Here is a 27,856-nt window from a genome sequence, read left to right as displayed (position 1 = left end):
CATTTCACTATTTGGGCAGCCATTGTTCTCAGAATGGGCTGTCAAAGTGACAATGCGCACCAGGCAAATCCAGAAGTTTGCACTTTTCAGAAAACAGCGGGCCCTAATCATTTTGTGGAGGACACTTGACAACAAATTTGCCATTAAAATGAATCTGAATAGGAGGGAGCGGGGCTGTTTTGAAGCATCTCTGCCTCTCTTACTGTTGCTTGTCTTGTCCCACGGAGCTCCAGGTTTGGCTGGCTTGCTTCTCTCCCTTTATGCTTGCCATGAAGCAGCCTTTGGTCCCACTAGAAACTGACAGTACCATGCTTCAGCTGCAAATTCACCCTGTAGCCTCATTGTATTTAATGAAGGGAAAAAGTGGCAATCTACTATTAATGAACTCGGAATGTAAAAAAAAAAATGCCTCCCTTTGCTGAAAACGGCATAAAACTGCTTGTACAAGGAAAGCTTTGGCTGGAGCCCATCCAGAATCTAATGAAAGATCCATACAGGGACGGAGTGGGCGGGAAGAGTTAGTGAAATGCAGATTGTTTTAATAGAATACACACAGTCTTCTCCAGCTGCACTATCAGATTCATCAAGGCCTGACCTTGATGGAGGGCTGTTGTTGTTTGGGAGGGCCAGTGTTTAGGGTTCATGCAAAGTTTATGATGCAGGGACTCAATGTACTGTATATACATCTAGTGCTCTCGGGGGGGAACTAAATGGAACACAGTCCACGGAGCAAAGAGTGAAGGAGCTTTTGATATTATACCATGAGATCACAAGAAAATAAAAGACCAATTTAATATTCAAGACAATTAAATTCTGGTTATTGCCTCTCAGATGCAAAATAAAAGAGAATCCAATGTTGAAGCAAATGCTTATGAAACATCAGACAATGATTGAATTGGAATTGAAAACCTCTTTATTTAGGCAGGCGAGTGGGCATGAAAAACAAACAGCACGTCAGGCGACTGGAGGCCATCATACCTTTCACTCAGTATCTCATAAAACTAGAACAAAGGCCTTATGTGTTCAAGGCAGTGGTCCTTTAAACGATGGCCCACTTTCCTCCCTGCTGCCACGCAAACATTCCTGACTGACATTCAATCAGGGAAATTTGAACCGAAGCAAGATGGTCTTTTATTAGTACCGCCCTGTTTGCTCTACTGGTCAGCTCCAATATGCGAAGCGGTTTGAGTGGCGTACTGTAAGATGATGGGTTCACTCTCTGATAAGGGTGAATGAGGGGTAAACTGCTATTCTGCAGAAAGGAACCATCAGACCTCATCATGTCGCTCCTGGAGAGTCGTGTCATGGGCTCTTCAGAAACCAAGTGACAGAGCGCCGAGAGGTTGCTCCCCTCCCGATAGTGGAAAATACACTGGAGCTGAAGCCGTCCTGCTTCTGCTCCGCCGACTGGAACTTTATCAGCCAGGGCAGAAAAGATCATCCATAATCTGGGAAATATACACTGAGGCTTTTGAGCCTCTTCGGTTGTAACATCATCCTAAGCACTCGCCAAATTGTTTATATTTACCTTTGCCTGTTAGCGATGGAGGCCAGAACAGGAGACAGCCGTGCTGTGTGCAGTATATTTTTTACTGCCTAGACAAAACAGCAGCTTATTCAGCAGCTAGTAATTTTAAGAATTTGGTTGCTTAAAAATATATTTTCTCTCCAAGTGGATTCTAGCCAGGTGGATAAATGTGGATTTTGAGATATCTGTTTCTGAGCATTCTGCCAGAATACATATGACATTTTTTGTGGTGCTCACAGGTTCTCAGAAAAAGTTTAATTTAAAGGTAAAAGTAGCAGTGCTGCAGCATAAAATATTTGGTTACAGGAAAATATCCTGATTTCAAAATTTGAATGACTTTAAAAAGTAAAGTACTTGAAGCATTAAATCAGTGTAGTATTTTATCATGGACCATTATTAAAATGTAAGAGGTCAAATGTTTGGTGTAAGTGGCTAATATTAAAGGACCAGTGTGTAAGGTTTAGTGGCATCTAGTGGTCACGTTGCGGACTACAATCAAGTATCCCTCGCCTCCCTCTCCCCTTTGAAGAGTGTAGGTCAGAGTCACTATTTAATTTTTCTGTTCTGGGCTACCATAGAAACACAGGCATTCTCTGTGTAAATATCCAAAACACAATATTTTTAGCTAATTATACGCAAATTAATACATAATTATGAATTTTGTATTTCTTTTCTGCCGCTAGATTACCCTGAAACGTATACATCCGACCTTTATTTACTGCAGGGTTTTATAAAGATGTAGAAGTAACTCAAAATTTGACCCAGGCATTGTACTTGAGTAAATGGTAAATATACTTAACACTACTGCAGATTTAAACCAACTATCTGCATAGCTAGATGGCACCCACGTTTAATATAAAATGTCTTACTTCAGACTGATTCTACACATTTAATAATAAAATATACAGATAAAGCAAATGTTCACCTGGCTTTGTGCTGCTAGTTTCCTTAAAAAAAAAAAATAAAACAACATCTATGTGACAGGATGGGAATGCTGCATGTATAATTGTCTCTTCCGGTGCTGATAGAGGACCCTTTGGTGAGATGCAACACCAGCCAACTGCATGTGATGTGGCGGCTGTGGCACGTTCAAAGTGATGACTTAGGTGCTGGAGTGCAGATTGCAATGCTCTCCCACCGCTCACTTCCAATTAGGCAGCGGGCCGACTGATGCGTCTTGGAGCAGAAGCTTCTAGTAGGCATCAAAAGGAGCAGCGTCGCTCAGTGACATCATGGAGAGAAGGCGCTACTGGAGTTAGGCGCCGCAATCTGATGTGGCTCAGTAAATGCCATGATTAGCATCCGTGCAACATCCAAAGACAGTCTTTTAGAGATTCCCACATTTGTGTCATTACATAAACATGCTACCATTACTCAGACTAAACACGCTCAGAGGCTGCGTGATATTTTTTTCCCGCGTGTTTATTAGTGTGTTGATTGTGCATTCCAAAGTTCTTCGTGTTTTTAGTTAACAGAATGTTGGTTGGGAAAACATTTTTGATTAATTGCCATAATTATTGTGATCATTTTTGCCCAAATGAACAGCCAGATGGCAGGATATGGTGTCATATTTGCGATCCTATCATATTAATCTGGCTCCGGGTCCATCTGAGCACATTGTACCATTTGTTGTGTTCACAATCTGTCCTCAAGTTGTCCATGTCTTTTCTGAGCTGCGAGTTTTTATTTGATTATATTAGACTATTAAATATTAAAGTTGAGGGTGTATGAAAGCAAGGCATTTATCTGCATGAATAGGCTGTGTTTAGTGAAGTACGTAATCCGCTTTAAGTAACATCTCCTTCATGCATACAAAAATTAACGAGTGTTTCCGTCTCATGGTTTTTCAGTCGGAGCCTCAGAAAGATCTGACAAAATCGCTTTGTGGGGGTTCATGGCTGCTTTTAAACCCACTTCACATTATCTCATCTATTTTTGCCCTTTTTGCTTTTACCAAAACATGCACCACAGTTCCGTTGATAACCATTTGCAGCTAAAGACAACGTGATCCGGACTCAGTTACAGTCTGTCTGCACAGTCCTGAAGTCTGCTAAGTGCATCATCGGAGTCATTTAACAGAGAAGCGTTGAAAACTAAATAATGGGTCAGATGGGATCTAATGACACATTCCTATTTAAAAAGCAAGTCAGAAACTATTTCATTCTGTGATATCAATTAACCTCCAGACAAATTTTGTCAAAGGGAGCAGCCTGAGTGTGATTGTTCTCTCTTTACTCTGCAGTGTCCTTGGGCTCGGGGAGACTGTTTCCTGACAGGGAACAATGAAGAGAGAGGTGTTTACAGATCTTTACAGATGGCTCCGGGGCTCAGAATTAGGTCTTCGCCATTTCTCATGTGATTCGGTTCAGAATTAACTTGTGTCATCAAGGCTATCATCAGGATGTCTGACAATGTATCTATTTGATCTTGACGTGCACTTCTCACCGAGTTAGTCAGGAATCGCTGTCAAATATTAAACCTTGTGGCATGTGTCTCAGTCTAATGATAGCTCAGTGAGGCAATCACATCATGGTGACTTTTGTAAACACACCATCATCCTGTTTCCGTCATTGCAAGTAAAAAAAAAAAAAAAAAACTTCACAACTTTGCTTGGAATTTTGTACACCAAGTACTTTTTGACTGACATTTCACACCTATTTATAACAACAGATGAGCACTGTGACTAAGTGTTTCTAAATGTACAGACACAATTAACTGGGTGCCTTGCTTACAAGTAAGTGAAAGCACAAAGGAGAAACAGACACACAAGACTACATTTACTGAGGCAGCCTAGAGACTGCTCAGCGATCCTGACCTGCGTTGTTAGTGTGTGCTCTGCTTATCCAGCAAGCCTCCTTTTCTTTTTTTTCCTGCCCTTTTTTTTTTCTTCACATGGCATAAATCCAGGAGATGAAAATGTCATGGAGCAGGTTCATTTTGCAAAGAGGTTTTGATTGCCATGCGCGTGTAATTGATTGTTCCAAGGACAGGGGGAAATCTAGAAATGTCATAACAGTCCTGCTTAGGTTGGTCCCACCGCTAGGCAATCAATGAGAAGTAAAAAGAGATATTGATTTGCGAGCAGCAAAAACTGTAGCTTGAGACAACCGGAGAGCGCTGGGGAAAGTGGCACAGACGTGCAGACCTGTCACTGGCACCTATGAATTACCCAATCTTCTCTGAAGATAGTGTTACCTCGGATACTCGCAAAGTCCTGCGATGGGCATTGCAGCTGTCCATTAGCTAAGCTCCTCAAGCTGCTAACTCTCTGTGGCTTGTCAGATTAATGAAGGAAATGTTGACCTTCCAAGGGATAAATGTTGATGTTCTCACCATTACAAAAGTTTCTACTCGGATGTTAAAATATGAAACAGAATGCCTTTTCACAGCTGTCGTGTACATTTCTAAAAGTGATTGACACATTCTGAATAGACTCACAGAGGAGGAGGGGGGGTGGGGGGTTGCACTCCATGAAGATACTGATGTCTAAAGTTGAGTCGTAAATATGTTGTCATAAAAGGCTTTAGCACCAATCCAGTTGGACAGCATGCTGCCGTGTAGGTAGCAGTAAATAAAATGTACGATTTTCTATGCAGTTAGCAGGTTTTTCTAGATGTTGGGGGGGAAAGTGTTTTGGCTCAGAAACAAGCTGCTGCTTCTGTAAATCCAGGCCTCTCTATGCCAAGAGTCTGTTCTAACGGATAAAGGTTATAAACACTTCAGCCGCCTGATTTATGATGGACACCTCAGGTTTTTTGACCTTTGCATATCTCTGTCTGAAGATATAAATTTGTAGTGACACAGATTGGAGGCTTTACAGCAGTTTATGACATGCTAAATCTCAGGCAGGGCACGCCAGCGTCTTGTTTTGTAAGGCTAGTTAGGCTGGGAGTTGCCTCACTTCAGAGACAACATTTTCAAAGCAGGCATTTCCTGTTCTTTTTTTATTTTTTTTACCTAGAACAAGCAATAGCTGGTCACTTTTGTTTAACAAGATGACGTGCAAGTTCCAACTATGTTGTTTTATGAAGCACAGCGGCTGTTTGAGAAACATAATATAATGATCTTAGGTAGGTGTTCCGTTGTTTTGCCATTGTCCTTGAATCTGATCTTGTGTTACAGAGTAATGCAGCCTGGCACGGCAGCAGTGCTGTAGTAGATCAAGAGCTGGCAAAGCGCAGCTACAAATGGTGTGTGGAGCAGAGTTAGACATGCGGGTATCTTGGAGTGATCCCTCCCAGAAGGTTAATTGGTGCCTCTGGATGTCTGCTACTTAGGGCATCTGATAGAAAGCCGTAGAACAGCAGGAAGGGCAGCTGTTAATCTCTGTCAATTCCATCCTCAAATACCAAGATAAGGACAAACATTCACATTAAAATTGATAAAGTCCATGTTCCTGGAAAACAGTGCTTATCCATTCATTGTAAAATGCACTTCTTTTCTGCTAATAGGGTCAAATGAGCTGCGTTTATTGGTGATTTTTAAGGTACATAAAAAATGCAGGACAACGCCTGTGCTGTGAATTATAGTGTGTCCTAGGAATGAGCAATTTTCTACTTAGCCACCACTGGACTGGAAAAATGCTCATCTCCCCACTTTGGTGTTACCGGTCCTTCAGTTTTAGTGATGACTTTGAAGAGGGAGGACATCAACTGGGAGCTTGTCATAGCCATTGGAGTTCTCCTTCACTGTGAATACTATATATAAGACTATAAATAAAACATACCTCTGTGCTCTTGACAACTCTCTCCCTTAGCATCAAGGGTGTTTTGGAGGCCATCCCTGATCTCGGCTGGCCAATCAAAACATCTCTCTTGCGGTGGATCAAGGTCACGGCACATTGGGGCTCCTGGGTGTGTGTTCACTGCAGGCTCTTGTTCGCCAGGCCCCATTCTGCGTGTTTGTTTTGAAAGTCCGAATCCCATCTCCATCCCCGTCCATTAGCTGGCAAGCAGTTCATCTCCAGGGTTTCTCTTGAGGCACTTGTGAAATATTGATACAAAAAAAAAAAAAGTCTTATTTTCAGAAGGCAAAAAAGACATTCTATGGGCTGCCCAGTGTGGGACTCCTGAGTGCTCGGCTTCAGCCATCCCCTTGTGGAGTGCCCTCTATTCAGGAGAGAAATATTAACAACATGAAATGCATAAGTGCCTGGACAAGGCTGTTATGTCCCATTCATATTTAACTCGTAGCACATCTGCCACATCTCTCCCAAAATGCACATTCTCCAGCATGACTATGAGGCGGAAAATATCTCAGATATGTGACAACTCTGGCAAACTGCATTTATTGCAGGACGTCTTCAGAAAATACGCAAACGTAGGCTGTGATACTGTGAGCCCGGTTTGCATGGTGGTTAGATTAAAAATAATCTGAAACGATGATTGTCAGAAAGGTTATTTTAATCTTCTGTCTTCATATTATGCCAAGCAGATCCTGTAGCCACTGGAAATAACCTCTGTGCTGAGTCAGAGTTTTCCCGCTAATTGGATGATGGGAAATGTGTCAATTAGAAATACTGTTGTTTAATTATCTGTTAATTGAAGCAATAATGTTTGTGCTCTATGAGTTGCGAGAATGAACAGGTGAATAATGAAAGAAGTAATTGCTGTTTATGAGACTGTCAGGGAAAATATAATGACGTGACAGATTGCCAGTAATCTTTAGAAATTTTGTGTAATTGTCTGTTTTTTAACACTGCAAATTGAATCAGCATTTCCACCAGCGTGATCAACGTCTACATCACCATCAGCCGTCACGATGGCAACATATTTTTATTCCGCTTTATTTTTGCTGGCGACAAAATCATTTCCCTCATGTTGAATTACAGATTATTGAAACTTTGTAATAGTGGCTAAATGCCTTCTGAAGTAATCAAGCCTTTCATTTTTTTTTTTTTTTAACATCAATTTGGGGCATTAGAATATCTGAGTTTATGTTGAGCCATTCCTCACATGTAGCTTCAGGCAGGCTGAGATGTTATCCAGAGCAGAAGGCTTACATTTTCATTGCAGTTTTGAGGCATCCATAATCACCATGGAATAGGTCATTTGCAATAACACTTAACAGGCCCCAGTAGAATCAATTTCCTTTTGTCACTCAGTGGCCAATGATTGTTGTAAACATCTCAACTTGAGGCCAGGAAAACCTTGGACACAGCACTAAGTCAATGGCCTGTCGTGAATCAAATGGTGCTGTTACACCAGCAGCAGTCTGTTAGCACAAACATTATGTCCACCTCCCAAGGCACAGAGCAGCCGTCGTTATGCTGTCCTAAATGGTTTATACTTGATAAATGAATTAATTGCACAGTATTTTAATGTTGTTTTCCATGTCTCTTTCCTTTCCAGTGTACATGCCAGATGAAGACGCAGCTCTTCAGGATTCGATTGTTGAAGAAGACGGAGAGAACGACACTCAGACCGAAGAGGAATGCTCAGAGAAGACCAGCCCGAAAGTGTGTGAGGACAGGGAGTTAGACAACAAGAGCACTAACACCTATAGCAACCAGAACTCTCCCGTTAGTGTCCTTTCCAATCAAGAGGCAGAGTTGGAGTCACGCCTTAGCGACACCAGTGACAGACTCTCAGACTTCAAAACCTCATCGCCACCCGAGAGTCAGAGGGATGAAGAAAGTCGCACCTCCAAACATAAAGAGGATATGGGCGGCAGCTTGGAGAAAATGAGGGCAGCCTATGCAAACTTTCTCTCAGATTCCTACTGGACAGGGATCGGGATGGACTTGAAAATGGGCAAAAACACCAGCAAAGCCAACTGTGACAGCACCAATGGAAGCGCCAAGAATGAGTTTGACTGGCACCAGGATGCTCTCTCTAAGACCTTGCAGCAGACATTCTCTCCAAAGCCTGCATCCAAACCCAACCTCTTTAGCTCTGTCCACTTGTATAGGCAAACCACCAAACCCTGTGGCTCAGTGTTCACGGGAGCCAGCCGATTCCGCTGTAAGGATTGTAGCGCTGCTTACGACACTCTTGTGGAGCTGACAGTCCACATGAACAAGAGTGGACACTACCAAGACAACAACCACAGCAAACAGAGTAATTCCTCCGCCTCCTCTTCTAAATCTAGGAAACGAAATCTGCAAGATATGGAAGGGAAGGAGGATGCACAGAAGGTTTTGAAGTGCATGTTCTGTGGTCATTCTTTTGACTCACTCCAGGATCTGAGCGTCCATATGATTAAAACTAAACATTACCAAAAAGTGCCTTTAAAAGAGCCAATCCCAGTGATCACACCCAAATTATTGCCACCAGCAAAGAAACGGGCCTTTGAAACGACAAGACCTTGCTCCCCTGACTCTACGACCGGTCTGGCCGGCTACACTGAGGCACAACGGGCCGCTGCCATTTCAAATGCTAACAATAATCGATATGGATATCAGAATGGGGCGAGTTACACCTGGCAGTTTGAGACGTGCAAGTCTCAGATTCTCAAATGCATGGAGTGCGGAAGCTCCCACGACACTCTTCAGCAACTCACCACGCATATGATGGTTACAGGACACTTCATTAAAGTCACTAACTCAGCTTCTAAAAAGGGTAAACAGTTAGCGCTCGACCCCCTGGCCATAGAGAAGATCCAGGGTTTAGCTGAGCCTGCTGCCAGTGACACTGAGGGAGAAAAGGTGTCTCCAAAAAATCCTTCCCCTGGGAGCAGTGAGAAGGATAGCCAGGGGGAAGGTACATCAGACAAAATGGAAGAAACTGAAACTAAAGATGACAAGCAAGAGAGCGAGGATCAAAAGACAGGCAATGGGGCTTTTAAGTACCCTTATCTCCGTGAGGAGGATCTTGAACAGGACTCAGGTGGAGGAGGGGACATTCTTAAATCTTTAGCCAACACAGTGGCCTCTGCCATCAATAAAGCTCAAACAGGGACACCAAGCTGGAGTGCCTACCCGAGCATTCATGCTGCCTATCAGCTCTCTGGCATCATCAAAAGCGCCCCTCTCTCTGCGTCTCCCCCTACTCAGCTAAAGCAGACATTTAACCACAAGCTGAGACCGATTGCCCCAAAGGGGAAGTTATACCACGGGGATGTGGGAGTTGAGGCTCCCCAGGGACAGCATCAAAATGTGGACATCAAAAAAGAAAAGGTTGGCATTAGCGATGGTAAAGAAAGTCAGAATATTAAGTTTGATCTGGTGGAGAATGATGACAGCGATTGTCAGGATGATTCCTCTTCCTCTTCAAAGCTTGATGCAGACTGTGTGAATGAAGGGAGTGAAGCGATCAAAGGGAAGTTGAGCCCAGATTTCTCTGACAGAGGCAAGACACCGAGCCCCACTGCCAGCAATGGACGCAGCACTACTTCAGAGCCTCTCGGTGACACTCCGGATATACTTGGCATAAACCCTCTTAGTGCGCTGCAGTCAGTTCTGAACAATCATCTGGGAAAAGCAAATAAGCCCAATAACTCAAGAGTAGATAAACTATCTGCTCACACACAGTCTCTTTTTGCTGACATTAACCGTAGCAGTGAGAAACCGGCTTTAATGCTTGGAAACCCTATAAGAAACAGGCCTGATAACCCCTTTCTCTTTGTTACCGATGACCAGCCAATAGACCTGACCAAATCTAAACACAGCAAGGCGAGTTCCTTACTGCTACAGTCCTCCACCCCGATGCCCCAGAAATACGCTCTGTCTGACATTGCTGATATGGTTAAAGTTCTTCCAAAAGCCACCACACCAAAACCTTCCATACCATCAAGAATTCCGACCATGAAACTGGAATCAGATGTTAGGCGCTTTGAGGATGTTTCCGCCGACGTATACTCCGTCCACAAGCGTAAGGGTAGGCAGTCAAACTGGAATCCTCGCCATCTTCTTATCCTACAAGCTCAGTTTGCCTCCAGCCTCTTCCAGACCTCGGAGGGAAAGTACTTGCTGTCAGACCTTGGCCCTCAGGAACGGATGCACATCTCCAAGTTCACTGGATTGTCCATGACCACCATAAGCCATTGGTTAGCAAATGTAAAATACCAACTGAGGAAAACAGGAGGGACCAAATTTCTGAAGAACATGGACACAGGCCACCCGGTCTTCTACTGCAATGACTGCGCTTCCCAGTTTAGGTCACCGGCCGGATTCATTTCCCATCTGGAATCCCATCTCGGGTTCCAAATCAAAGACATGTGCAAAATGCCCGTAGAGCACCATACGAAGGTAGAGGAGCCAGAACTGTCGAAGGCCCTCAGTGTCAGAGCCACGGAGGCTCTAGTCGCGGAGGAGGACATTGATTCAAAGTTCAAATGTAAGCTCTGCTGTCGGACATTTGCAAGTAATCACGCAGTCAAACTCCATTTGAGTAAAACTCACAGCAAATCCCCGGACAACCATTCACAATATGTGGAAATGGACAAGGAGTAGTTTTTCATGTTATCATCACTTTTTCCCTTTTCTTCCTTTTTTTATTTTAATACACGGGTCAGATATTTCAACCATTTTTCAATTAGCATTGTGTAGTGTGCATCATTATGACTTTTTTAAAAAACAAAAAAATCATGGCGTACGGCAAAGACACACTGGTTAGAAACTGTGTAAGGAAACACTAAGAGATACTTTTGCACCCTGCTCAAATGCATCACCAGTAATGAATTGTATTACTGCTTGAAGAAACATAATGCTGATGTTTGCATGCAATAGCCCTGGCTATGACTACTATTTATTTGTATGATATGTCAAGTCTCACTTGTATTTCAAAGGCAAAATAATGAACTAATTGTACTTTACAACCTCTGTGATCCAGTACACCTGCACAGACGTGCAGCTGGTAAAACAGGTAGCCCGACTCACGATAACACACATCCAGACCTGTACAGTGTATTGCTATGTAAAGATGTTTTGTGTTGCAATGATAGAAGAGGAAAAAAAAGCACTTTAATAAATGTTTAATCACCAGTTTAGACTCGGATTCTGTACATGACTCAAAAATAATTAGACGGTTTGGAAATATTTCACATGTAAATATATTTTAGAAGAAAAAAAAAATTGTGTGTTTCATGCAACAAGGAAAACAGCAAGATAAATGATACCTGTGATACCTGCACCTTTTTTACTTATTCAAATAAAGAGTTAACATTTGATAATGGCTTGTATTTTTGTGTTTTGTAGTCTTGTCTTTTCCTCCTATGGTCATTTTCTAAACATATAGTAGGTACATTTTCAATTAAATATATAATAGATTTGCCTTTTTGTCAACTGACAATGCAAAAATGTTAAATTTTACTACAGGAAAACACAAATTCAACATATTTGTACATTTAAGTTACCAAAGATGACTGAGTACTGATTGTTTGCCTTTATTTCAAGAATATTCCATTATTTTCATATAACTTGCCTTAAATTCCATATTTTCTCAAAGAAACTGAGAAAAAACCTTGTACTTTATATTTAAATTCCAAATATCTTGCTCATCCATTCAGTCTGCTGAGAACCTGCGCGAGACATATACCAGTAGCAGCACACCACACTCTCTTTTTACCTCGTGACTTTTAGATACACTTCTAAGATATATCTCCTTGTCAGACTTTATTGCTTTCCTGCGAACGCCGCTGCTGTTGCTGCAAGATGGTATCATAACAATTAAACATATTTCCTCCAGCTCTATTATTTCAAGGCTATTAAAAATAATTGCCTTCTAAATTCATAAACATTTCATGCAATTCATCTCTTTTCAAGCAATCAAGTCCTCAATTACCTCCACCCATCAAATCTCTATTTTATAACAGGCAACTGACATTTGATGGTAAATGGGAAAAAGCACATGGGCACTGTGGTGATTTGAATGCTGTGACACCAACTTGCCCCCTATTGTTGGAAATGAGCAGGCAATCACGTTCTTCATCAGATGACTCCTAATGCAGTTAAAGTATTCAGCTATAATTTCTCCCTGCATTTATAATTACTGTCAAAGACCACACACCTCAGTGAGCAGATTAAAGCTATAAATTATTTAGTGCCTTTCTTTGCCGATGGATCTCTGATTTGTCTGTGGGGCCATTACGTTTTAGAGGAGCAACTTATTTTAAATTGAAGCAAGCATTGTTCTTAAGCCGCAGCAGAGAGATGAGAACACAATCGGCCGTGTTTATGAGTTCAAGCTAATAGTGGGGCCTTGCGTTTTGCTAACTAAACAGAACATGTTACGTTGCAAGGCAGGGTTTACCAATTTTATTGAAAACGCGCATTGTTCTGGCTTGACAGCAGTGTGTTGATCCAAATCATTATTCTGAGCGTATTTGGGATGCGGGTGCATTTTGTGGCATCAGCGCAACGTAGCAGAGATTCACCCAAGGCTAACTAAAGAAAAATGCCATCATCAGTGCAGTCACAAAAGGAAATTAGTTGTCCCAGCCCATAATTTCCTTTAATAAGTCAAAGTCAGTGCTGGGATTTATTGTTTGTGCACAAAAATGCTGTGTGGCTGCACAAACTTTATGAGGTTAATACGATTATTAACAAGCAATCAGCAATCATTAAAAGGTGCATAAAGAGTAGTGGATGGAAATCCAATGTTTCTCTTTAATATGGATTTATACTTATTCAATACTGATACACTCAAAATAACACATCACAGGTAATTAAGTGAACTAAACCTGTGATTCCTTTGATGCTTTATATTAATTCATTTTGGATGTTTGCATATTAACTGCTATAATCACTCGCGTATATATAACATGTCACGGCTAATTACAGTCAGCCTCCTTTGCACGCACACACCCACACACATGCTCAGGCACGTGCACAATCTTTAAAGTGATTGTCACACATATTAATCACAGTAACATGCTCGCACACGGGCAAAAAAAAAGTAAACATATTTCTGCAGCGGATCTGCATTAGCTGATGGGTGGATGATGCAGGGATGAAGCTTGACTCCATCAGCGGTTTTATTGAATAAAAATAAATAAGCTTTACAATGGATAGAGTCTCATGTCACTCTAAGTGTAGTGCAGCCAGTCAATATCTACAGCCCACGCATACACAGTTTATTATTTTCACTATTAGTATCATTGATTTTACTAAAGTTCAGCGTTGAAATAGTTTTGAAACGTTCAAAAGCCTCACCGATATCTCACAGTCTGACTGAAAACATTAGGCGTCCTTACATTATTCCCAGCTTGGAGTTACTTTCTAAACTACTTCTAATAGCTTAGTTGAAAAAATCTAATTATGCACATGAGTGTAAGTTGCACTGCAGACGCACTGAAACCCGACCTTGACAAAATTGACGCCAGCTCACATTTGCAAATCCTTTGTCAATCTGTCATTAAACATGCTATCAAATAATGATAAGTGTACGCTCCTTGCTTGCACTGGCGTGCGTCTCGCTGATGCTGATGTGCCGTAATAGGCCGAATGTGCATCAGAATTTTCCTGCTTCGGTACACACAAAACATTTACACTGAGCCTGACTTTGCTTTGCCCCGCGCCAGACAAGCATGGATTCACTGCATCATCTGGCCTGTAAACCGGAGGTGGGGGCGGAAGGGGGGGAGGAGGAGGAGGGTTCAAAATGTTCATCACACAGCAGCAGGGTAATGACTAGCTCATGTGTTTAATGAAGGGCTTTAGAACTTATAGCCATAATGACCCACATCCTAACTCCCTTTTCTCCCATTTATTCTCCCCAAAGTCCTCAGGTTATTACGTCCCTCTGAGAAATATCCCAGAAAGAGCATTACTTCTCTCCATTCCTTTTCACACATTAGAACATTTTATTGTCTCATACTTACATTGTACAACCGCAGACATAGTGACGTGATATTACTCTCAAATGTGGCTGAGCAAATACTTGGAAATATAGAGGAAAACAACGCCACGTCTCCCCTTCTCCTCTTCTGTTAATAATAAGCCGCGGAATCTGCTTGATAATCAATTCTTCCTCCTGAGAAAACGACAAGACAAAGAGTTATGCATGTACGCCTGCTCCCTTACATACATCACATCTTCCAAATAGCCCCATAGTCCTCCGCTGTTAATGGTGTTGCTTCAAATATGCTAATTATGCAAAAAAAATAAGTGATGAATGGAATACATTTGATCAATCAAGTAGGCCTAAGCCCCTGGTGCTGCATATTCATTGTACATCATGAATATGAAACCCAAGTCATTTATCAAATATCAGTTGCACATTTGTATCTTATTAATCATACATGCTGAAACTTCTGTCTTGTCAGAAAAGCTGAAGGTTGATGAAGCACTTGCAAAAAGGATTAAACTCGGGGTAGAGCTTCAGTTATAATGCATGAGGTATTTTGAAACTTCCAGAATCTTAAACAGTCGGTCCATCCTCGCTCCTGATAGCGTTCAGACGACCCAAGATCCTATTAATGCTCTGTAATTGTTGCGCAATAATTACATATGTTCACTGATGTCACGCTATAAATAATTCCACATTTCTGGTGTTACCTGTGAGCCAGGCTTTAAATATTATTTCTGATTCTGCTATATTAAAGAATGTAAAGGATTTGTTTATCCTTTATTCAAATTTCAATTCAATATCTTATTCGTTTAAACACTTAAATGAGGTTGCAACAATTTATAGTGTGTTATAAACCATTTATGGCGTCCTTATAAATGCTAAACAGTGGGACTTTACGTAAACTGTTAACACGCTGGGTGAAGCATCGTACATTTTCAGGAGCAGAAGCCTTTAGCAAAATCCTAAATTGATTCAGAGCAAAACAAGTGAACAAAGGATGACTAAATAAATCAAATTTGCTCCCTTTTTAACCGATACATCAGATTATAATAAACAAAAAAATGATGCCATTAGCTTTTGCCAAACCTCCGTGCAACAATGTGCGGAGGCTTTCATTGCCGTCATAAAGTGCATGAGAGAACTAACACTTGATTGCCAGCAGTTCATCAGTGCATCCTTCATATTTGTCACCCAGCTTGCCTCGAGGCAGCGTGCTAGCTCAAATTGAAGCTGACATCCTCCAAATATGAAAGCAACAAATCACACGTTTTTATTGGGCTTAATCTCCAGCCTAGCCCCTTGCAGACGTCAGCACAATCATGGACGCTGCTCTAATTCTTGCCGACTGGCTGCTTGTGCCTCCCCGAGCATCTCTGGACTCGCAGAGAAAAACCGCAGAATGGCCAGACACCAGAGACAGGGGTGACACCTACGCTTATTAGGAGGCTTTAATGCGCTGGTAAGAACATGTGCAACTCATCTAAAAGGATTACAGCATGGATGAGCTGTAAATAAATATTACATCTGGAAACATGTTTGATCACATTGGATCTTGTGACAGAAGAAGAGGGGACGTCCAAATTTGAGTCAGTGGATTAGTCTGTTGTTTGAACTCTTACCGGGGAGTTGAGTTATGTTTGGAAAACGATAAAAAGCGCTGCAGCTACAGAATTGACAGAATTGTGGAGAGAGGCTGAGAGTAAAGGCAGGGGAGAGATCATAAAATCAATGTCTACATGTTTTTTAAAGAAAAAAAAAATAGTAAAATCCAGCATTCTTCAAGAATTTGTTCAGTGTCCAACCAACAGTGATGACAAAAAAGAGACAATAAGTTCCTCAGATGTCCACTTGAGGCTGGATCTGAGAGTGAGTCAACCTTCCAGGTTAAAATGTTCAGAAATAAACATGTTTACAGCCTGGTGCAAAGCTGTTTTAGTCTCTAGAGCTAAATTTGTTATTGATTATATCAAGGCTCAAAGTTATGCATTATTAAGGGCTTGGTTGCTGTGAGTGACAGGTGGGTGGCCTCACAGGCTCACATCCTAGCTGTCTGCTTCAGCTCCACCTCTTTGTCCATTTTTGAATTCGTCTGCTACATTTAGGATTCTGCGTCTCATCTGCACCCTATGGCATAGCATGACGTGCACCTCCTCAGAAACGTAACCCGCAACACAACCCTCTTCCACCTCTCTCGGTAGCCAAATAAATTGCTCCTCCTTCTTCCTCTTATACAACATCTGCTCAGATGTCCTCAGATGTCGTCACTCTTTCTGTGTGGCAGTGATTTCAGTCAAAGTAAATCTTGTTAGTTGATCCGCTCAGTTCCAAATCCCATTTCTGGAAGCATAGAGAGAAACTCAATGCAACTGACCAGCTGCCTACTAGCATAGTTGCAGAATGATGCTGATGCTCCATCGTGACCTTTTAGAGTGTGTGACCCTTTTTTTTTTTTTTTTTCATGTGGTTGTTACTTAGACATGTACCACCCACCTACACCAGACCAGGCACCCCCACCCCATAGCAATGACACTCCTTGATGGCAGCAGCCACCCCCAGCAGGATACAGCCTGACACAGACACACACACAAAAACGGTTTAGGAACAACTCAAAAAAACATGAAGAACAGCACAAGGTGTGGACCTGGCCTCCAAACGCCCCTCTCCTTAATCCATAGGACCCAAATCCCCCATCACAGGACACCCTCAGAAGCCCCATGTCCATTCTCTGATGAGTCACAACTGTTTTGGAGGCACAAGGGAGACCTACACAATATTAGGAAGGTGGTTATTGGTGTAAGTGCTGAGAGCGTCATAAGGAACCTGCGTAGGCTACAACGTGGGCTCTGCGTAGATTAGCTGTGGGAGTATTAACCAAGATGGCAGCTGCTGGAGACACCACTGTGAAACCACACTCCATTCTTACACACATGCCGTGGCTAAAATATAATTTGTGTGGCGAATAGTAGAAAAATTAAAAAGTCAGCTGCCTCCAGTTTTAAAAGATTTCATCAAATTCCTTCATCATCAATGTTTTACAATATTAGGACAAAAAATGTGAATGCATTTCTCATTAGAAGGAAATATTACACATCAGTATCTCTCCAGGACTCAGAGAGAACAGCTTTTGAAGCACAAGATGAAGCTGCATGAAACCTGATAAACTGCCTTAAGTTGTGTCACTTCTGGATTCGATTAACACAGCTCCTACAGTATAGCCACCGACCACTGACATACCACACCTAATTGTCCAACTTGTCAGAAGTAAAAATGCATTGTGGGGACTGTAGGAGCCAGTTTTGATGAGGAGGAAGAAAGCATGGCACAAAAAAAGACAAGTTGTTAGATGGTATTGCATCAGTTTTGATCCTTGTCTTTAAACTGTCCATGTATCTGAACATGTGTAATGCTATAACTGTGGAGTACTCTTTCAAGATTAGTCAGATCACAGCTTAAGGTTAAGTCAATACAAATACGTCAAGAAACCACAAATCAATGCAGATAAATAGTTCAATGGCACGTGGAACTAAGACTTCCCGGCTGCATCCAGAGCTTTAATGTGGATAACAGAGACTCAGCTGGAGAACGAAACATATCCGAGCATGAGCCATAAAGACTCACTGCTGGGAGCAAACAGAAACCCAGTCACTTTGTGTCAGATTGGAGCCAACAGAAACCCATTTTTTGAGAGGCTCTGATACGGGAGAGTGCCAGTGTGTGTGACAAGGGGGCTTTAAATGTTCTTCAAAGATAAACTGATCTAAACAGCGAGCGCCACGAGGAACAAGATAGCAACTGACTACAGCTTCCTGTTGGACGAGGCACCCGCTAGATATATGGTTATTCCCAGCATGATGGTGAAAGTACCGGTGGCTCCCAGACCCCGCTGGCAGCAGCATGCAGAGCATACCTAGATGTAACTTACTCTTTCTAACAGCACAAAAAGTAGCAATCATTTGTCGTTTTATTGTTATATTACTGTAAGTTTGCTCATTGTCAGAAAAGTGGGAAAAAAATAATTAGACTGCTAATTCTGTAGTTAAACTCAGGACACACAAAAATAACTTGGGAGAAGACGACTGATTTTGCTGCTCGGGGCCAATGCTACAAGCTGTAAACAAAACATTAACAAATTGCCCCCTTATAAATTTGACATGGGAAATGTGCAGCAGGAATTATTTGGGCTCATTAGCCTGTGATGATATACATGCTTTAACAATGAAACAATCTGAAATATCTATATTGGATTTTGAATGTTTTCTGTGTCTCTGTTTGGTTTTCCTTGTGTTTCCTGTTTTTATTTTGTAAAGTTCTTCCTTGGTGTTTCTGGTCTTGTTTTACTTCCTGTGTTTTCCCACTTGGATCGTTTGATTGGTTTCTCCTTGTGTGCTCCGCCCCTCGTCAGTTTCACCTGTGTCTCGTTAACTCCTCTGCCTGTATATATAGCCCTGCCTTTCCTTTTGTTCTCTGTCAAGTTGTCTGTGATGTTACATCTGTTTATCCTTTATTCATGCTTCCTTGTGTTCCTGCCTTCTTGTCTTGTTTTGCTCCTTACCTATTTTTGGAGTTGTGTTTCTGGATACCCTGCCATTCCTGCGGCGCCTCTTCCCTCCTAATTTTTTATTAAAATCGTTTTGTTTCTAACTCCTGCTTCCCTTTGGCGTCCCGCATTTAGCTCCTACTTCACCAGAAACCTGATAATATCTAAATATGTCTCTAGATGCTAATGTTCCCTAGCTAGTTGCTAACATTGGCTAAGTTCACGTAGACAATATTCTTAAACCCTATTGAAAACATTTGGATCCTAACTTAACTGTTTACATGGACAATATATAAAATGATCTAATAAGATATGTGCCTGCATGCCCCAAAAAACATCAATCACAGTGGTTAATTAAAGTTTGACAAGATAGAAGATGACCAAGACGGGCCCACGTTTTCAACAAGCTGTCTAAACGGAAAACTTGTTTGAACTACTTGTTGTTTTGCTACCACTATGTCCCTCCTGAGAACTTGTCACGTCACACCCTACAATGTTTACACCATTGGCTGTTATTCGGATTATTAGTGGAATGCCGACATCCATGTCTCTCAGTAGTGGTCAGGAGGTGTTCAGCACATTATCAGTCAAAACAGACAAAAGCTTAAAGACGCTGAAATGCTCTGAGAAGCTGAATTTTGTCTAATCACTATCAGCAACCTGTTTAACATTACACGTAGCCGTCTACTGTATATTGTTAATTTGGAGCTGGTGATTTTGAGCAGCATTAATAAATACAGGTAACATTCATGTTGAATGCCACAAAAAGAGAGTGGAGTACTTCTGCTGAAACTTGAAAACGTTGAAGCTCGTGGCCTCTTTCAGATTTTCAGAATTCCACTTATAAAAGCCCGGCAGGAGCAGCGCAACATCTGTTGGCTCATTTATGTGTCGAACGCTAAACATCAGACTTGACTGATCTCACTTCGGTGAAACTCAGAAAATGATGCATCTCAACAATTCTTTCAGGCAACCAGAATTACACTGATTGGTCCGAGGGGAAATTACAAGTCAAAACAAAGTCGCACATTTGTTGCTGATCGGCCCAGGTGGGGCCATTTTTTTGGGTACGACGTTTTATTTTGCTTTACTGATGTACATATTTAGAGGGCACACTGGTACAGAACATGGATGTTTTTAATCATTTCATTTCACGGCCGTTCAGCCACGAACACTGTTTTGTAGCGTCACAGCACAGTTAGGTATAACATTTATAAAATCCAAGGAAACAGCCTGGAAAGAATTTGACTGTCAGTGCCGTGCAAGGTCGTCCACGCCGTAAACTAACAACTGGAATTGGAAGGGATTGGATTTGGACCCCTCAGACGCTGTCGGGAGAATTCAGGGTTTGTTGGCTCCGTTGCAGCCAGCAGTCAACAAGGGCACATGAATGCTTTCTTTTTGCCACTATAAATTTGTAGGCTAGTTTAAGCCCTTTAATTCCCTCCCTCTCCCTCTCTCTTTTCCCACTTTTTCACAGGGAGCATGCAGCGTTCACACCTTCCTATTATTAGATCACTTCCTGACTTGCAGCCTTGTTGGTCCTAAAGCCAGAAACATGTATTCCTCTCTTGGGTTGGGCTACTGCTGCTACAACCACATAATAGGCAATTGACTTTTACATTGAGAAGCAATATTGCAATCTCTATAGTTTGGGTCTTAAACCTAACCAGATGCAGCATAGTCACTGTAGCTGCACTTCAGTAGTAAACCACTGTGAACAGAATACCTGACAGAGCGGTATTATTTTAACAAGTGAATGCTCTCATTTTCCCTTGTCTATCAGTCAGCTTGAGTGGATAGTGGCCAAGAGGGGGATGGGTTGATGGATGGACGGAGGGTTGTGGGGGGCTCTCCACCTCTTGCCCTCCTCTGCTGTCATCTGTTGCCCCACAGCAGGCCAGAGGTTGTTGGCGTTTTGCTCACTTGTAATCCGTCTCACTGTCTGGCTGCTGGCTCTCGGGTCACCTGCCACTCAATCTGACATGAATCAGCATTGACGCCAGCAGATTTAAGCTATTTCTCTCAGTCTGTAAACAGAGCCTGGGACCATGGGCCTCCAGCAAAGGAGGAAAAAAAAAAAAAGACCCCTCACCACCTATCCAAAAACTACTGAATGTTGTCTAATGACCCATAAGAGTATGAGAGAGCATGCATAAGAATACGGTTAGACATGTTTTTTGTGTGATATAACTCCAATTAAATGTGGAGTGACAATCAGGTTGTGTTAATGTGACATGACATGCTGCTGCAACTGACTTTTCCAGCCCCAGACGAGGGCACAGTTTCAAAGAGAGAAAACCCAGAGTCCTAGCAGTAAGTCTCAAATTATTCCAACACAATGTTTTCATTGTTGGATGAGGTCCATCCAACATTTGAAAAATGTTGATCCCAAGTTTCTTTTGAAACGAGACAGATTAGTCCCTGTAGTTTAATTTATTTGTTTCCATGGGAATGAAAAAAGTTATGTTCAACATTGAAACCGTGTGTGTGTGATTAATAATGATTACTACCAACTCTATTCTACCTTCATTAAGGTTATAATGTTCAGTTTGTGTTGAAGATGTACTGACCATGTGGGAAGTCACTCTTCTATCCATCACCGTATAAGGCCGCCTGAGCTACTTGATTGGCCTGGCAGATCTTGGAGTGACTCCATACCAACTTTCCACCATAAAACTTTTGAGGGCTGTGGAAGTCGGGCTGGCACCCCGGCTAAGTTTTCTGTAATTACAAGTTGTATTCAAAGTTGATATTTAATCTATGCTCTTAATATAAAGCAGTGCTTTATCATATTTACTGAACTTATACCCTATGAAATTCATTATCAATTCTCATAGGCTGGAGATATTTTCCAACTGATCAAGAAAACCAGTTGCATCCTGAACATAGTTATTCACATACTTGCCCATATGCAACGTGTGTTACTGGAGGATTCCACTAGAGGGCGCACCAGAAAATTAACAGTATAAAGAATGTGACGTATTATTATGTGGAAAATTGCCAGCAATGACCAGAGTTGCTCAGCCAGCCCTGGCGTCTAATAGCTGGTGGACAAAACACACCATCAGCATCGTCCCCACTTTGATTTCCCAACACCGTCTGCAGTGCGCAGACCCAGTGGTCTCAGATCTGTTATTTTTTGCAGCTTTCCAAGTCCAGCTTCTAAAATTCAGCCTACCTCTCCAGCTATTTTGGCTAGCATATTTGTTTGTCACCATCCAGCAGTAGCCACACACACGTGTTTTCATACCTTTCTATCATTCACATGCACCATGTTCGTGTGCATCTTCCGTATAGGATACAGGACAGCCTTCATGTGCACGTGTAGTTCAAACGAAATATATCATAAAGTTGTTGCTTATTTTCTAGTCTCTTGTGTCATCTTTTTCCTAAATACACATTTGATAAATAAACAATATCCTCATATAGACCAGCCCACTTTTCAGTTGCACTTTGTTAATAACCTAATATGAACGTATTGTTGCACACCCAGGCATTCAGCAATTGTGCATTTTTATTTCTTGTTTTATTTAAGACAGACCCAGACACTGTTTTTAATTTGCTTCTTAAAACGAATTTTTATTCATTGGCATTAACTTCACTTTGAGAGCTGCCTTTTATGGTAACAAAATGTGTTTGAATTCAGTCCATTTTAATTTTGTGTTTTTAATTTCCTCCTATTCCTTGCCTTGCCATTTTTTTTGCATACTTTTTTCTATGCTCTATTGTGCAGCCCTTTCGTCAACGTTTGTTGTTTTTCAATGTGCTTCAGAAAATAACTGACATTAATTTAGCCATTAACTAAAAGACGGTACTATAAAACATTGTTACATAAATGTTAAGACACTGACAGGGGAAATGCTGCATAATGCACTATTGTGTACTATATAATATAGCAAGACAAACAGTGACTGCGGCTCACTCTTGAATGCTCTCACAGGCATGAAGGCCAGTTTAGGGTCTGTTGATGACACACAGCCGCATTGCATCGCGTGTATTAATAACCCTTGTAAGTCTTACTTCAACTTTACTAAAACAAATGACCCATTTTGAAAATGTTTTCAATCCTCTGCATATTTGAAATATGCTTCCTCTGCGGCAGCATGTGTGAACTAATGCCACAAATTCATAACGGTTCCTGAATTTATGGGGAAGCTACTTCTCCAAGAATGAATAGCAGGCACGGGGATGATCAGCCGGAAAACACTGCAAGATGTACGGTACGCCTCTATAACATACTGAACACGCTGCAGCTGTCTGAGGCTAAATAGTTAAAACAAAACAACAAGATATATCACAGAAGAATATGATTGTCATTTTATGCAGACCAGTGCATTGGAAATCAGTGGAATTAAATTAATCTAATGAGGCATTAAGCAGCAGGGAGCGTATGAGACAGCTGTCACTGTGGTCAAAATTCAGACGTGGACATGTGCAGTCTTAAAAAACCCAGCCAGTGTGCAGACAGGGAAATCAATATAGCATTTTGTTATCTATCTCTATCTTACAACTTAAAAGAGAAGGATTATATGTCATTGAGTGAGCCCAGGCAGGCTTAGGCATAGATCTATCATTGTAGAGAGTCACGGGCCTTTTCCTGTGTAAATCATGTGTCACATGGGTAGCAAGTTCATTCTCCGGCCATGGAATACATTTAGGCCTTGGACACAGACCTCCATTTTTCACTTTTGATTGAGTGCTTCCCTGCAGTGCTGGACCTGTAAGTAGATTACTCTCTAACATGACGCTTTCATTGTTCGTTTTGCTGCTGCTGCCCATATCAGATCAAACACGTGAAAAATAAGCTTTGCGCGCTAAAACAGGTGATTGATACATTTTAATTACTCCACTTCTCTTAGGAGGGCAAGCGTCAGAGCTGCTGAGGTTTTAATGTGACAAACGTCTGACAGCGAGACAAGAGAGGCAAATGACACACCTGTGGCAAAGTTGTGAGCAAACTGAATTTCTCCCACCTGAGCAGTCAGTCCTGCACGTGTCAGAGCCTTCAGTGCAACCGCAGGATCCCCAGAAAGCGAAGCCTCAAACCGAGCGGAGACAATGAATGATCGGACGTCATCGTTTCCAGGACCCTCATCCTTGTGGAGGTTTCTGAACCATCTCTCATGTGGAACCTAATGCTGACCTAGCGAGCTGGATAAAGTGAAAAGTAGCCACAGAAAATATGAACCGCCGTGAACTGTAATACATCCTGTCTGACTAAGATAAAAGGCTCTGCAGAAGATGCTCCGCCTGTTAAAGTCTTTGGTGAAAAAGGAAATGTTGATATTAAAGTATAATATCCATGCTGTGATTGATTTTACATTAATGACTGTTATACGGCAAACCATAAGACATAAAGGAATTGATCCTGAGCTCCAGTCTCACCTCCTTAACCCTCTTGTGGTTGACAGAGGAAGGTAATCTTGTGGAGTAGCTGCTGGTGTGGGAGCTGTATTCTACAGGTACTGTATAAAGACAGACCAGCGGGTAGTCACTCATTCACGACATCTATATTACATCTGCGAGATGGGGTCTTCCAGAGACAATCATTCCTACGATTCACTTCCAGCACACAAGAATCATCTTATGTCATGAAAGTATGTGAGTGCTGAAATTGTCAGACAGCTCCCACTTCTAGCTTTCATCATCTCTTCCCAAAGCATTTCGATTTAATTTAAGTGTGCCGGGAAGTGCTTTCATTTTGTTTTAATGAAGTTTTAAAAGTTGGCTGATCTGTAATGTAAGCTGGTGCTGCTGCTGCTGCTGCTGCAACGGTCCAACTTTCACTTACCTATCATCTGTTCTCTGTGTGACTGCGACAGAATGCGATATGATGACCTGTCAAGCATTACACAGTGCGGAGGATATTCCTGAGTTCACTCAGAAGTTAATCACTGGTGCAAAGAAATAAGTCTGTCCTGCAGATATACAGATAGAAAACTACATATCCACCTCATCTATCTATCTATCTATCTATCTATCTATCTATGGAGGATTAAAATGACAACACTGATGCTCTAAAGCTGTAAAACCGTACTTTTGTATTTTGTTAAACTGTAACTATCCACAGTTAATGCGGACATCATCTGTGCTTCGACTCAAAGGCGTCTCTGAATACCCTCGTTACGAGCCCACAGTGTGGGAATTTGGCTCTTCAAGTCCCGCACCGCCGAAAGTGACCCAAGATTACTGAAACAAAGCCGCGGTAAATGCCGTCATCTACACAAAGACAATGAGATGTTACGTCCAATGTCACGGCATTATGTCGGAGAATTTACACAAAGAATTGAACCATAGACAATATCGGCTTGGAAATGGAGAAGGGCCTTAGCTGCCACATCAAAATGGAGAAAAAAGGCATAGCATTTGAAAGCCTAAAGGCTTAAACTAATACAAAAAGTCTAATCAGACTAGCAATCCCTGATGTTAATGAAGGTGTCACACATTGCACAAAGAAAGTTGTGCCTGGCAATCTTCCATTTTTCGGCTGCCTACACCAGTGACATTTCATCTCACATTCAAAGAGCGCTGAGGCCCCTTAATGAAATGCATAATTAACATATTCTAATTGTGCTGAGCACAGTGATGGTTTTGACAGAGCTCACTTTCCATGTCTAATTCAATGCTAATTTAATCTGTTCTTTTCCCGCCGACATGACCTTTCTTGATTGAGTTTCACCGCAAAGAATTTTTTGATGGATTGATTTATCAACCTCTTGGAATGCAACAAAAGTGCCAGTTTTAGACAGACGAGAGAGGGAAAGCGACAAAGACGGTGGCAGACGAAATCAGGTGACTGCGGAGGGAAAACAATTTGATATTTTAAAATTAAATGAAGCCAGGCGAGCTGTATGGAATTATGTCCGATGATGCACTACGGCATTAAAGCACTCCTGCACAAAACATAGCATTTTGAATCCTGCAGGTCTAATGGCATCATTTCTCAGTCACTAGCAGAACATTGCTTAAGCCATTCAGCTGGCGTACCTTTAACACGAGGATTAAGTGGAATCTAAAGGCGTCTTTATGACAGAGAGAGCAAAAGATACCAGCACTATTCATGGATCTTCTTAATCTGAGTATTTACCAAAGGTTGATGCTGAGTAGGCAGCTAGGAGAATCTCGGCCCACTCAGCTGTTGAAATTCCCATTCTTTTGTAATGGGAAAGAGAAAATGATATTCAACAGAGGAGGAGACATAACATATAGGAGACTTTGTTTAGCTTTGAGCTCGGGGTCACAGACTGAAAGGAATTTGTTGCTAGCGATAATTTACTTTCTGAATACGCACGCCTTTCCGTTATAGTCCCTCAGATGTCAGATAATACATTTTCATGCTCTATTCCGAGTGGAAATGGGAACGACAGAAATTCCCTCCAATGTCTGATTCCACGTCCCAGTGTGAGGCAAAAAGCTAGGTAGTGAAATTAGGGGAGAAAGCTGGGGATGAGGAGGAATGTGGAGCTGTCAGTCAGTCAGTCAGTGGGAAGGGGGATTATGCAGAGCTCAGAGCAGTAATTGAACACCGTCGGGCCCGCCCTCATTTACATCTCAGCCTTCTGCTGCCTTTGATTGGCAGCTGTACATGAAATGCCACATCAGTTGAAAGTATGTTGTGAGCTGGCACTAACAATCCTGTGGCTCCGGGGAGACCTGCCATATTGTAATTTGGTTATCAGGCATGAAGGAAATAATTCTAAGTGCCAGGAAATGTGAGGCAGAATAAATGCTTCATTGCTGCAAGTTGCCCAGGGTGACAGTTCTTATTTAATGTACAAGAGCGTCCCGTTGCCTGTAGATTTGGGGAGCGGGGTAGGGGAAGGGAGATGTAAACGAGGAGGGGTGGGGGGGTTTCCACAAAGATGATGGCTAAATGGAAAAAATAAACACAGATAATCAATAAAAACGTCATTATGCTTAATTTGATGTCTAAAAAAAAAAAAACAGGAACAAGCCCTACTTAAGCCCTATTTTTAGGCTCTCACGCAGACAAAAGGCACAAGCCGAGAAGCGGTGCGGATTTGTGCGTGCCGCTGCATCATTTGGCTGACATGTAGCGAAAATGGGTCCTGAACGCAGCCACTTCTCTTAAGTGGCTCGGGCCTTATTTGTTTTGATGCACTGTTTTTGCATGGGGAGTCTTTTCTCTTGAGATGGAGCTGTCACGTTGTAAAAAGAAGCCCCTGATGCTGGCAGCAGCCCCCGGGCAAAATGAAAACAAGTAAGTGGCATAGATAAATCATGCCAGCCAGCGTCTTGTTGATGAATCAGATAAGACCAGAGCATCTCAGGAACACTGGGCTTAATGGAGGTCCCAGTGGCAGCTGTGGGTGGGTTTATAATGACTGTCGAGTGTTTTCTTTTGTTTACTTGCAATTATAACACAGATAGATAGATAGATAGATAGATAGATAGATAGATAGATAGATAGATAGATAGATAGATAGATAGGTTTTTTTGCTGCTGCAGGGCTAATTATTCATAAACTAATAGGGTTAAGAGAAGGTGGCCTCTGCCATCATCTCTCATGTGAACGGACTGACTGAGAGACATGATGGCTGACATCCCCTGGCAGAGTGCGGATCATTTGTCCGCAGGAACAGGGGCCGCTCAGTTCCAAATGCCATGGTGTGTGGTGCCCAGACAATGGGCTCAATGCTGGGCTATTATCCCCTGTGTCAGCAGGGATTGGCCTCCCATTTGAAGAGGTCCACTCGTCTGCATCCATGCCACTTTGAGGAGCATCATTAGGTGGGCCTGTCAATTTCCAACCTAGTGTTATCTGGATGCTATAAATACCGTGCATCATTCCTCCTTATATTTGCCTTCATACCATCCATCCAGCTGCCTGCAGTCCTGAGGAGATGGTCTGCTCGCTGCCAAATGATCTCTGCCATTTGTTTTTAATCAAAATGGACAATGCGGTTGAGTCGACAGCCTAATGACAGCACATTTACATCCGCTACCCTGTTGAGGAAGCGTCCGCGCATTGCACGTCATCTGCGTGTCCTTGTTTAGATGTTTTCTGTTGCCCGCTCCCTTAATTTTAGCACATACCTC

General features: G+C 42.0%; 1 protein-coding gene across 1 annotated transcript in view; it reads left to right on the top strand.

Moving 5' to 3' along the window:
- Positions 1-11,602, top strand: part of tshz2 (teashirt zinc finger homeobox 2) — a 38,123-nt gene extending 26,521 nt beyond the window's left edge. The window contains exon 2 of the mRNA XM_084554120.1: positions 7,879-11,602. Within this exon, the coding sequence (XP_084410246.1) occupies positions 7,879-10,919 (3,041 nt within the window). The 3' untranslated portion in view covers positions 10,920-11,602. The remainder of the gene's footprint in view (positions 1-7,878) is intronic.
- The last annotated feature ends 16,254 nt before the right edge of the window (positions 11,603-27,856 follow it).

The sequence above is a fragment of the Chelon labrosus genome (assembly GCF_963514085.1).
Source record: "Chelon labrosus genome assembly, chromosome: 10".
NCBI lineage: Eukaryota > Metazoa > Chordata > Actinopteri > Mugiliformes > Mugilidae > Chelon > Chelon labrosus.
Note: the sequence above shows the minus strand (reverse complement) of the source record. Positions and strands in the feature narration are given on the sequence as shown.